The sequence below is a fragment of the Phacochoerus africanus genome, chromosome 16, assembly GCF_016906955.1.
Source record: "Phacochoerus africanus isolate WHEZ1 chromosome 16, ROS_Pafr_v1, whole genome shotgun sequence".
Classification (NCBI taxonomy): domain Eukaryota; kingdom Metazoa; phylum Chordata; class Mammalia; order Artiodactyla; family Suidae; genus Phacochoerus; species Phacochoerus africanus.
In genome coordinates, this window is record NC_062559.1 from 50458763 (window position 1) to 50471536 (window position 12774).

A 12774-nucleotide genomic window follows, 5' to 3' on the forward strand; every position below is an offset into this window, starting at 1 on the left:
GCGTCTGCGACCTACACCACAGCTCACAGCAACGCTGGACCCTTAACCCACTGAGCAAGGGCAGGGACCGAACCCGCAACCTCATGGTTCCTAGTCGGATTCGTTAACCACTGCGCCACGACGGGAACTCCTGCACTTTTTTTTTTAAGGCGGGTGGAGGCATGTGGAAGTTCAGGGGCAAAGACTGATCGCTGGCCACAGCCACTGTAGCTGAGGCCACACTGGATCCTTTAACACACTGCCCCTGCCAGGGATCCAGCCTGTGCCTCCGCATGGACCCAAGCGGCTGCAGTCAGAGTCTCAACCCAATGGGCCACAGTGGGAACCAATTTTTAAATCCATTCCGGTTTCTCCACACAACGTGAACATGGAAACACGAATTCTTCCGCGCAAAATGGTTGTCAGTCCCTGTACATAGGTATTTGATAAAAATTAACTCCTTCCTAAGCGCTTCAGCCCCACTACCACTGCTTAGTTGAGTCCTTCATTTTTTCTTACGTTGTTGTCATGGTGAAGATGATGTTATCATGTATGTTTCAGGCACTATAGGAAAAAAAGGCAAGAGGCCACACTTAGCATCACTATAACTCAGGTATCATGCTAAACATTACTCACAGATTACTGTCCAGCAATCCTATAAAATTCGTTTTAGTTCTTTTTTTTTTTTTTGTCTTTTTGCTATTTCTTTGGGCCGCTCCCACGGCATATGGAGGTTTCCAGGCTAGGGGTCGAATCGGAGCTGTAGCCACCGGCCTACGCCAGAGCCACAGCAACGCGGGATCCGAGCCGCGTCTGCAACCTACACCACAGCTCACGGCAACACCGGATCGTTAACCCACTGAGCGAGGGCAGGGACCGAACCCGCAACCTCATGGTTCCTAGTCGGATTCGTTAACCACTGCGCCACGACGGTAACTCCCCGTTTTAGTTCTTAACGCAGACGACCTCAACATCCTCTGTCCTTTAATTCCTCTGTTTACAAATAATAACTGTATTTGGTATAATTTCCCCAGAATAAACCGCACTTATTCAAAGAGTACATTTCAAAGGTTTTGGCACATCTGTGAAACCACCATCACAAACAAGTGCACACTATTTCCAACACCCTTAAGCTTCCCAGCGATCCTTCCCAGCCTACCCCTCGGGTCTTCCGCCCCGCGCCTGCGGCCCCGTGACGTCACTGCCCTGCGCCCCGCCGCCGCTGCGCTCGACACTTCCGGCAGCGAAGACGTAATGGGCGGGGCGGGGGTGGTGTCACGGAAGCGCGCGCCGGAAGCGGCCCCGCCGGAAGTGGCGGGGCGGGGCGCGGGGGCGATGGGGGGTGGCGGCGGCGGCCGGCGATGAGCAGCGGGAGCGCGTGAGCAGGCCGGTGGGCGAGGCTGGGGGGCCCCGGAGAGCGAGCCGCAGGGCGGAGGGCGGGGGCGCGAGCGAGGCGGGCGGCGGGCGGCGGCCTGGGCGCGGTGGCGGCGGAGGCCGAGAAGATGGCGGACGGCGATAGTGGCAGCGAGCGCGGCGGCGGCGGCGGCGGCGGCGGGCCCGGCGGCTTCCAGCCCGCGTCCCGCGGCGGCGGCGGCGAGCAGGAGACGCAGGAGCTGGCCTCGAAGCGGCTGGACATCCAGAACAAACGCTTCTACCTGGACGTGAAGCAGAACGCCAAGGGTCGCTTCCTCAAGATCGCCGAGGTGGGCGCGGGCGGCTCCAAGAGCCGCCTCACCCTGTCCATGGCGGTGGCCGCCGAGTTCCGCGACTATCTGGGCGACTTCATCGAGCACTACGCGCAGCTGGGCCCCAGCAGCCCCGAGCAGGTGGCAGCGGCGGCGGGCGCCGAGGAGGGCGGTGGGCCGCGGCGCGCGCTCAAGAGCGAGTTCCTGGTGCGCGAGAACCGCAAGTACTACCTGGACCTCAAGGAGAACCAGCGTGGCCGCTTCCTGCGTATCCGCCAGACGGTCAACCGCGGCGGCGGCGGCCCCGGGCCCGGCGGCCTGCAGAGCGGCCAGACCATTGCGCTGCCCGCGCAGGGCCTCATCGAGTTCCGCGACGCGCTGGCCAAGCTCATCGACGACTACGGCGGCGAGGACGACGAGCTGGCAGGGGGCCCGGGCGGCGGCGCCGGGGGCCCCGGGGGCGGCCTCTATGGAGAGCTTCCGGAAGGCACCTCCATCACGGTGGACTCCAAGCGTTTCTTCTTCGACGTGGGCTGCAACAAGTATGGAGTGTTCCTGCGCGTGAGCGAGGTAAAGCCTTCGTACCGCAACGCCATCACCGTTCCCTTCAAGGCGTGGGGCAAGTTCGGGGGCGCCTTTTGCCGGTATGCGGATGAGATGAAAGAGATCCAGGAGCGGCAGAGGGATAAGCTTTATGAGCGACGCGGCGGAGACGAGTCGGAGGGAGAGGAGGTGGATGAGGATTGAAACGCGCAGCTTTTCCTATGGGCCTCTCCACCCCACCACCGTCCCCTTGGCTAGAGAGCTCCCCTTCCTGTTCATCCCCCAGTGAGCTAGAGGAGGGGGAGCGAGGGAGGCCCCAGAGGGAGAAAACTAAATTTAAAGTAATATAGTTAATTAAGAGAAGTAACCGGAAGAGAACCGTCACGGACACTTAGCGAAAAGCAGTGAAGTTCCAAGATACTGACAGCAACCTGCAAAGAGAGGAGAGAAGACAAAACAGCGTCTCCTCACCTGAGTAAAAGAGTCTCAGCTTCTGTTGCTTCCCAGCTGAGGTTCCTGAACCCTGGGTGGGTCAGATCCTTGCACATTGGCCAAGGAACACCTTCGAGTTACCCAGACCCATTGGAGACAGTTGAGTTTGTGTTGTACCTGGGTAACCTGTTGGAAAGATTTTTCCAGACCACACTTTGGCCGTGTCTATCCCTTCACCTCCGTTGAAGTCAGCGTTTTGAACCTAGATCTTCATGGAATTCTTGTGAAGAGAGAGGCCTTTTCAGTTACCCAGTTCTGAGGGTACACGTTTCCTAAAGAGGAGCAACTAAGTAACCACAGACAGGGCAAAATCATTTTGTGAAGCCACCAGGGAATACAGAAACAAACTGGGTCCATTTTGTTTCACATGGTTTTGCATGGGACCTGAACCAAGGCCCATGTCTTTGCAGAATTGTTCTCCGGGATGCAAATGAATTCAGATATCACTCCTTGAACTAGAAGCCGTTACTATAATATTTTGAAAGCTGGCAAATTTTTTTCAAAGCTAGAAGAGCAGTTTTGCATGGGGGGTTGCTGAGGTAGGCACAAGAAGAAATCGGACATAAAGCACAAGGAAAACTGTTTGAGTGGATTGGTTGCTGCTCACTAAAGTTCTTCCCCGATCTCCAAATATGGAGGTCATTACCGAGAAATGGCTTAGATGTGAATGAGAGCCAGATCCCTGTGGCTCCACCGCATGAGCCAGTGAATTGTGGCTAATTCGGCTGTTTCGGCCACTGGTTGGCTGGATTTTAAACCATAAAACTTGAAGATAGCTACAAAAGGAACAGTTTGGCTACAAGCCTGAGCTTTAATGGAACATACGTCCTCACAGAAAAGTTGGAAGTAACCAAAACTGAAGTTTTCATCTACCTTCAGTTTAGTCTGTGGATTTGTTCAAATACTAAAGATCCTCAGGTCCAGAATTCCAGCATCATTTATTCTTTTAAAATAAATTTTTAAGAACTTGATCCGTTGTATCAGTACCTCACAATCAAAGTTGGCAAATGATGGATGAGTGATTCAAGCAGCGTGCCCTTTGGAAGCTGAAATCCATCTGGATGGAGCCGAAGTGAACGTGAATATGCTGACTATATCCTGGAAGCATTTTTATACCATCTTGCAATTTCAACAAACTGGCTTTTGCCAGTTTATCCAGCTGTCTTTCAAGAATAAAAGTTGGGGTTTTCAAGGATCGCCTCTTCTATATTTTAAATGGATTTTCAGTATGATTTTTACTAATCAAGTTAATCCCACCCCATGCAAAGGTATTCCTACAAATGTTATAGACCTAGGTAACTTTGAATCGAATGGGAGCTAATGTTCTTTCCAAAGTTTTCAGGTATACTTTGTGTGACACCTTCTCAACCAGGAGGCAAGTAACCCCACCTCCACAATCTTAAGTTTGTTTTTTGTTTTTTCTTTAACTGCATGCCTGCCCTTTATTTGAGCTGCCTTTTAATTTATTGCATACCCCTCTTATTATCTTATTTTGGTATTATTCAATCTATACAATCTTTTTGTATTTATTGTGAAATAAGTAATATACAAAAAGGTCAATTTCATGACTTGTGGCTGAGAGGGAGGGAAATGTGTATATAAAATTAGGCTTTTTAAAAAAATTAGATTTGATTCAGAATATCACTGATCTTAGATTTTTTTTAAAAAAAAGGAAGAGCCACAAACATTGGTGCCCTTTTCAGACTATTTCTCTACTCTCATCATCCACAGTAGACTTTTTAAACAAATTTTTTTTTAGGCTTTTCTTTTTTTAAAATTTTTCTCCGTTGCAAAGAATGTTTCCTAAATTGTATGGGAGCAATAGTATTTTTGATGTTTTAATGACATCTGTATACTCGTACTGTATTTTGTACTACAAGGCAGCTGTTTTCAATAATGTCCTGCTGTATTTACCTATGTGTTTTGAGTGTTTCTTTCTTTGCTGCGGAGAACAAATCCCTCAATAGTTTTAGTAGTACAGGAGCTGAGAAGCTAGCTTTATTAGGCTTGCAGAAACTGTTTAAGTTTCGAACTCTGAGGCAGCAATGAAAAATCAAGGTTGCAGCTCTTAGTTGATTGCTGTCACTTTTTCGATTTCAAAACATGTATAATTCCTGTATAGACCAACTTGTTTTCTTGCTTCAGCGGTGGTTCTCTTGCTCAGCTGCAGTGAGCCAGTTCAATTTTGCAAAGGTGCAGTACCTCTCCTTTTTAAGGGGTGGGTTTATTCTTTCTTCTTTTCTTTTTGTTTGGCTGAATTGCAGTAACTAGCCTTGCCTTTCTATTCTGTAGAAATGACAGGGTCTTCACAATCCTTCACCAGTGGCTACTAAGCTATAATTAGCTGAATAGAAAGAATGTGGAAGTGGTCTGAGGCATATAGAGTGTATGCCAAGAACACTGCCATATATGGCATCAGCTTTGGTTACCAGAGAAATTTTCTTAGTCATTAGACCATATAACAGTAATATATCATATGTAAATCTTTAGATATCAATTTGAGAATCCTCCAAAAAAAGGAGCAAAGAATGCATAAGCTATGTGTTGGAAAAGTAATTTATATTAAAATTTTGACCTGCCTATGTAAGATTAAGTGGTAAATGTCATAGTGGTGGGTTTTTCAGTCTTAGCCAATCTCAGAGGTTTGTTTCTCCTGCAGGAGGTGGGTCCTGGCCTCTTCTCCCTGCAGGAAGATTACTGGAGGCGGTGGATTAATTGTAGCATTCACTGATCCTCATCCCAGTCTCTGGGGACAATAGAAATCTGCCAGGCACAGACACTACACTTGTGGCGTGTGGTTGGTTTGTTGAGCAAGGTGATGTGGACAGGCTGTCTCTCGGAACGCATTCCTGACTATTGCTACTAAAGGAAGGGATTCCCCTCCGCAAACGGCATGGTACAGACTATGGGAAACCAATTTTTTTGGTTTTGTCTTTCCCCCACTACTGTGAACAGTGATTTAGGGCTGTTTTTCAACCTTGGCAAACATCCCAGCTAATCACGTGTTCAAAACAGTCGTGTTCCTAAGAAGGAGGGAACTAAAATTCCCTCTTCGGATCGTTGGTGGAATGTTTGTTTCTCAAACTACTGCAGTCACAGGAGAAATCAAATTTTAGGAACGGAATCAAAAGAGCGAAATCTGGAGTTCCCTTGTGGCTCAGCAGGTTGAGGATCTGGCGTTGCCGCTGCTGAGACTCAGGTCCAGTCCCTGGCCCAGGAACTTCCCCATGCCACAGGCACAGCTAAAAAAAAAAAAGGCAAAAATCTGTGACAAGATACTCTTCCTTTCTGGTTTCTATTGTCCCTACCTATCATTCAAGTCGAATGGCAGTTCTAGTCAACAGAGAAAGTTTTCTGTGCGAATGCTGCGCAATACAAGATGCAAATCTGTATGGCACCAAAAATCAAAGTGAAAACCAAACCAAAAACCCAGACACCCTATGTTACTGTGGGAGGCATGTAGGTGGTTTAAATGACTGTAGTTGTGATATACACATGGCTACACGTCGCTTCACTTTCCATAATTATTTACTGCAAAGTGATTGAGGAGCTTTGGTGCAGAGGCGGCCGAGACCTGCTGCGGCTTCCTTTGTTGCCTCTCAGTCACTTTGCAATAAATTGCAGGTCTTTTAAGAGATTCAAGCTTCAGTTTTCTCAAAACAAAACAATTATCCTGGCTTATCCGACAATGCAGGGTTGTGGGCAGAAGAGGCTGGTTATACTAATGCCCTCATATTGAGTGGTCTGTAAATGGCTGCACACTTCAGGCGCTACATAGTTGCTGAGAATGCTTTGTTAAATGTAACCTTGACTGGCTGTACAGGGGGTAGAGTGTGCTCTACACAAGGTGTTAAAAGCTAACTATTGGTCTGTGTCTGCCTTGCTCTTGAGGTGGATGAAATTGAGAAGCTTGAGTGTGTAAGCCATGTGCACATAGGTATTCTTCACTGTAAATTTTGTTTTCATTTTTAACCCAGTTATGGTACTTTGTCCAATGCACAACTGATCTCTCAGTAGATATTCACTTGAGAATAGTGTGGCCTTGATCAGTGAGAAGGGGAAGGAGAGAAGTGACTTTTCGCTTATGTAAAAATGACTCGTTTGCTGAGAGTCGTTCTGCAGCACTCTTAGCATCTAACGCGTTTGTGGTCGGTCTCCTTGTTGATGGGGGGAAGTTAATGTTTTTTGACCCCGGGAGTTATTAATTCAATTGAGTTGTCTTCTATTTTTAGGAAGTATCAGAATTGCTCTGATAAGTAACAAAGTTTGACTGCTTTGATGTCCAATCTCAGGTTTTAGAATATATATAGTGGTGTAAAATTCCACTGTTAACTCTTAAACAATTTTAATCTAGTACGTTCCCTAAAAGTCACACGCATGAGGCCTGTTCAGAGAGCAGAGCCTCTCACCTTTTTGCCCCTTTTCCACTTTGTACTTCACTTGAGAAAGTGTCCAGTGATTTTCCATTGAATGTTTCCATTTTAACCCTGACATATTTCTCAAAGATAAAGCACTTTTTGATCATGAAATACACGGAATCTGTGTGTGATGCGGATCATATGGTTTCTCAGGCTCCCCAGATAATTTGCTTAGGAATATCGTTCTAACTCTGTGAGAAGAGTAGAAGTCTTTGCTAACGTGAGAGCGTTTGTAATTTTGATCTAGAGTGCATTCTGCTAGCTTCCAATGGATGGGAGAGTAAACAATGCTGCATTCACGATGGAAGAAGTTACTTTCCCTTGAGCCTTAAAGTAGCTTTTTTTTTCTGTCAGTGACAAGGCACTGAAGTTATAGTAAATGAATGAGATTTCTAGTTTTCAGGGTTGGTTTTAGAGTACTGTAAACCAATTAGCTGTCTTCCTAAACAGTTACTATTCCCACTGAATAAACTGGATAATGGGTGTGTGGGTGGGGCTTGAGGGGGGTGGGGTTATTTGTAGGAAAAAAAATTATTTTTACCTTAAGAAAAGTACAGACACAAAAGGAAGAAGTCCATATCAATGCTGTTTGAAATTCCAGGTATAAGGTGGCAATGGGAAGTTGTACCCTCATTTCACCTGTTTTTAATCTAGAGAAGCAAAGTCATTAATTTTAACATGTTAGCCCCCAGAAATTTCAAGAGATAACAGACTATTGAATGGTGACTTCTCTTCATGTGTATCTATCTGCTATTTAAAGTTGCTCTTCCCAGCCCTCAGTCTTAAGACTTAGTTTCATTACTGATGGATTTAATGGACTCTTTTTTTTTTTTCCAGTAAATGTTGTTCAGAGTTCCCTGGTGGCTCAGCGAGTTAAGGATCTGGCATTGCCTCTGCTGTGGCACAGGTTCCATCCCTGGCCCGGGAACTTCCACATGCCATTGCCCCCCCCCCCCAAAAAAAAATGGTCCAATTGTCAGTATGAAATTTGGAAAATAATATTGTATGTGAAGACTTTTTACTCTAGTAATTTCCAATTGATACCTGTATCCCTGATCCAAGTAAGACCTTTATGAATGTATTTTGCATTTCCTCATGAAATAGGGAATATGCCGTCAGTGTAATCACCTTTATTTGCAGTCTTTTCCTTTTCGTTTGAAAAGCTGACTCACACCTCCTGGATTAGACATTCCAGTTGGGGTAGGTAAAGCCATGTTAAAACAACAGCAAATGCCACATTGGTAGTTTTCACTGCTCGGTAGGACTTCTCGTAACAGGAGGGCAGAGCTTTGTTTGATGCAAAAATGTTATTTTTCTTTTTCTATAGGTGATTCTAACAGATGGTTTAATGAAAGAGTACAACTGTACTTTTGATTAACATGGGGTTTTAGGAGCCCATTTCCTTTCCCTTTGTTGTGTGTAAAATACCCACTGACTTGGATAAGAGAGGGCTAGTCATACCTTTACTATGATGAATGTGGGCCCAGAGGATTGGAGGGAAAGCAGTATTGAAGTTCACTGTCCACTAGCACATTGCAGGAGACATGAGTTTGTCTTTTTTTTTTTTTTTTTATCCCTGCTCTAATACATCAGTGGCTGAGTCGTTGAAGAAATTGATTTAGATGATCTCTTATTTCTTAAGGCAAACTCCCATCCCTAGGCTTGCCCTACATTGCAAGATCAGACTGGGCTTAAAAAATCTTCACCCATATTTGGAACTAGAATGGCAAGTAGTAGATTTTTCCTCTTTTAAAATTCCTTTTTCAGGGACATAACTGGGGAGAGAAAGTTGAAAATTGAAAAACAGGTACATTTTAAACTGTTCAGATATGAGGCTTAAACCCTCTCCCAGCCCACATGTCACCTCTGTGGCAAAAGCTCTCTGGATCCCTAGAAGTTAATAGATTGGACAAAAGTCTAGAAACTGATTTTCTTTTTTATTTTTCCCTCCCTCCCCCAAGAAAATGATTTTAAATAAGTACAGGGCATACTTAAAAAGAGTCTATAGTTTTGTATGTTATGGTAGCAGATAAGTAAATTTGAGGGTTTTTTTTTTCAATGATATCAATATTTGAATAATAACTAAGATTATCAGTGTATTTGGACTTTTTTCTAAAGTTCTGGAATGATTAGTAGGGATTTATTCTTCCTTTTGCACCTTCCTGCAGATGTTTTTTCCAAGACCATTATTAGAAGTCTGTTCATCTTCCAATAGAAATGTCCAGATAACACACTTCCTTCACTGCCAGTTATGTCTGCCAGGGGCCTCCTTAGACTAGATTCTTCTTCACTCCAAAGTTGGGACTCATGTCCTGCCAGTAGCGAATCTACAGAAGTAATCTGAATGAGTTAAAACCAAATCTTGATAGCAGGAGACAGAGCTTCCTGATCTAGATGTACCACTAGAGTTTAGATTGGAAGTTACTTTAAAGGGGGTTTTTTGGGATGTCTTCAGTCTCTGTGTAAATATCCACATGCTTGTGCATTGTAAACCAAGTGTGTATTCCTACGTATGAATTTGTAGAACTGATCTCTCTGCTTCAAGAGAAGCTGCACCTTTAATTTTATAAGATCCCCTCCACCTGTTACCCTATAAATATTTGTAAATAGAACACTAAAATTTGTAGTGATAGGATCAATTTGGGAATATCTGCTGAGAGACCAAAAAGTTCATTTTTTTAAGTACCTTGGTTAAAGAGTAAAGATTATTCCTCTTATTTTTTAAAAGAAGAATGCACTTTAACAAACACAGAGCTGCATGGGCAATTCAAATAAATCCGTGAAGTGCAGTACCCATTCAGAAATCATACTTCCTGGAAACCGTTCAAAAGCAGAGTCTAGACGGGCTGTTGATCTCACTGCCTGGCCGTTGAAGCTCAGGTTCCGGTCAATTTTGAGACGAGCAGGGCTGCTTCAAAAGAGCAACATGAATACAGCCAGAAGCTTCAGACAGGTCTGTCAATGGCGGGTCCCGTACTTACCACTAACTAGCAAAACTGACAAGAAAAAAACTCATAGAGAAAAAATCCTACTGCTGGTGTGCACTCCTTACCATAACAGACTTTTGCAAATGGAGTTTTACAGTCTATATTTAAAAAATTGTATGTTTGTAACAAATAAAGTATGCGGAAAAGTGAATGACAACCTCGTGCTGGTGTCTGATTTAAGGAACGACCTGGTGGTGGGGAGGGAAACGGCATGTGCCCCGTCTGCCGGGGCTCGTGAGTGGGTCTGGAATTGGGTGGGTTCCCACTTGAAGTGACTTCCAAGCTGTTGCACGTTTCACCCAACATGCAGCCAGTTGGGTCCAGACCCTCTGGGTTCCTGAACCCCTTGTCTAGTTACTCTGCAATCTGTGGAGCGAATCCAAGTTGCAGATTTGTTTCATGCTTTGATTCATGTTCCAGACAGGCTGCTCGTTGCTTCCCAGAAGTTCTTCCTATTCTGTTGGCTTTTAGGCGGTATTGTTTTTAGTGACTAAAAAACCCGCAAGCCCAGATGTTGACTCACCATTTGTCAAAACTGACTTTAAAGAACAGACAAGTCTATACCCAGAGGAAAATGAAAATTTTAGGTCCCTGGATCCTGGCTATGATTCCAAGTTTTTGCTCTCAGGAACCCCCTTACTCCTTTAAAATGTACTGAAGACTGCCAAGGAGTTTTGTCTTTAGGGCTCTGTCAGTTGATAGGTGTCCTGTTAGAAACGGAATTGTTTTTAAGACGACATTTGCTACAGAGCCATGTCATTGCTGTCACATTATTTAGCCTCTGGAAAACACTGTAAGCTTGTGAGGAAAAGTGAACAAGGCAAATACCAATGTTGTTAGGGGAGTACCTTGTTGGATTCTGGACTCCTGAGAGTCACGGGGATTGGGGGTTCCTGGATCACCCTTTGAGAACCACTGAACTAGACTGACATGTCAATTACGCTTTTCTGAAGATGAAGAATGGGGTTGGAAAAGACGTAAGATAACCTAATACTTTAGTTCTTCCCATGTTTTCTTTCTACGGAGCATCTTAGCTGTAAAAAATTACTCCTGGAGTTCCTGTCGTGGCGCAGTGGTTAACGAATCTGACTAGGAACCATGAGGTTGCAGGTTCAATCCCTGGCCTTGCTCAGTGGGTTAAGGATCCAGCATTGCTGTGAGCTGTGGTGTGGGTCGCAGAGGCGGCTCGGGTCCTGCATCGCTGTGGCTCTGACATAGGCCGGCGGCTACAGCTCCAATTCGACCCTTAGCCTGGGAACCTCCATATGCCGCAGGCACGGCCCTAGAAAAGGCAAAAAAAAAAAATTACTCCTGCCACCACGCCACCACACAGGGATTTTCCCACTGTCCCCTTCGGTCTCTGGCCATGTTCTCTGTGCTCGCTGCCTTGAATGCTGCTGCCCAGGCACTGTCTGGATCAGAGATTTGGGGACATAAACAGTGTGTTGTGTGTTTTGTTCTTCCTTTTTGAGCTCCCCAAAGTGATTGCAATCAGTCAAGGATGAGAACCAGTGGCCTGTGGGATCCTATGGTAAGAAGAGAAAGGGATGGGGAAGTCCCATTGTGATTCAGTGGGTTATGAACCTGACTAGTATCTGTGAGGACACGAGTTCAATCCCTGGCCTTGATCAGTAGGTTAGGGGTCTGGTGTTGCCGTGAGCTGGCTGTAGGTCACAGACGCTGCTCGAGTCTGATGCGGCTGTGGTGGGGGCCGGCACTATAGCTCCGATTCGACCTCTAGCCTGGGTCGCAGGTGTGGCCCTAAAAAGACCCCAAAAAATAAATAATTAAATTTAAAAAGAAAAAAAGGATGAAGGACTGGGAATTTTTGCTAGAGGCAAAAAACTCAGGATCTCAAAGAATTCTTAGGATGCACACACAGCTTTCACCTTGTGACTCTTGTTACCTAAGTTACCAGCTTACTGCTTAAACCCCCAAATAACTAATCTTATTTATTTATTTATTTAGTCTTTCAGGGCCGTACCTGCAGCACATGGAGGTTCCCAGGCTAGGGGTCCAATCGGAACTGTAGCTGCTGTCCTACACCACAGCCACAGCAACTCAGGATCAGAGCCACATCTTCGACCCACACCACAGCTCACAGCAACACGGGATCCTTAACCCACTGAGCGAGGCCAGGGATCGAACCCACGTCCTCATGGATGCTAGTCAGGTTCACTAACCACTGAGCCACGATGGGAACTCCCCAACTAACTAATCTTGAGAAAAGTTTGCAGGTGGAATCATTGAGCATTGCATTGATAAACCCCTCACTGGGGAAGTCGGGGGCTTTTACTGGCACGGGGAACCCTTTAGTGTGAGTTGGAGTCACCTGGAGAGCTGATTCCTGAACCCACACCACGTGCACACAAACATTTCATGTTTCTGGTTGAGCAGGTCCAGTGGAGCCTGAGAAGCCGCATCTCTAACAAGTCCCCTGGTGATGCTGATGCTACTAGTTGAGGATCAACACTTTGGGACTCATTAGAAATCACAAAAATTCTGGGAACAATTACCCCAGTTGCCATCAACAGACAGAGGTCAGGAAGCCTTTACCCTGAGGCACTGGTTTTACCATAGCCCTGCTGAATTTTTTAGCTTGACGAGAAGTTGTCACCTCCCAAATTGAAGGACTAGGTGTAGCCAGGCTATAGCCTGAAGCGCTCTATT

The 12774-nt window shown here is 45.7% G+C and overlaps 1 protein-coding gene across 1 annotated transcript; it reads left to right on the forward strand.

Moving 5' to 3' along the window:
- Positions 1 to 1466: 1466 nt before the first annotated feature.
- PURB (purine rich element binding protein B) lies at positions 1467 to 10255 on the forward strand. Its single transcript, XM_047763155.1, has one exon. The coding sequence runs from the start codon at positions 1482 to 1484 to the stop codon at positions 2409 to 2411; it is 930 nt and encodes a 309-aa protein (XP_047619111.1). The 5' UTR covers positions 1467 to 1481; the 3' UTR covers positions 2412 to 10255.
- The last annotated feature ends 2519 nt before the right edge of the window (positions 10256 to 12774 follow it).

Excerpts from the sequence above, each read along its gene's own strand:
- PURB (XM_047763155.1), top strand. The coding sequence starts at position 1,482 with ATGGCGGACGGCGATAGTGGCAGCGAGCGCGGCGGCGGCGGCGGCGGC.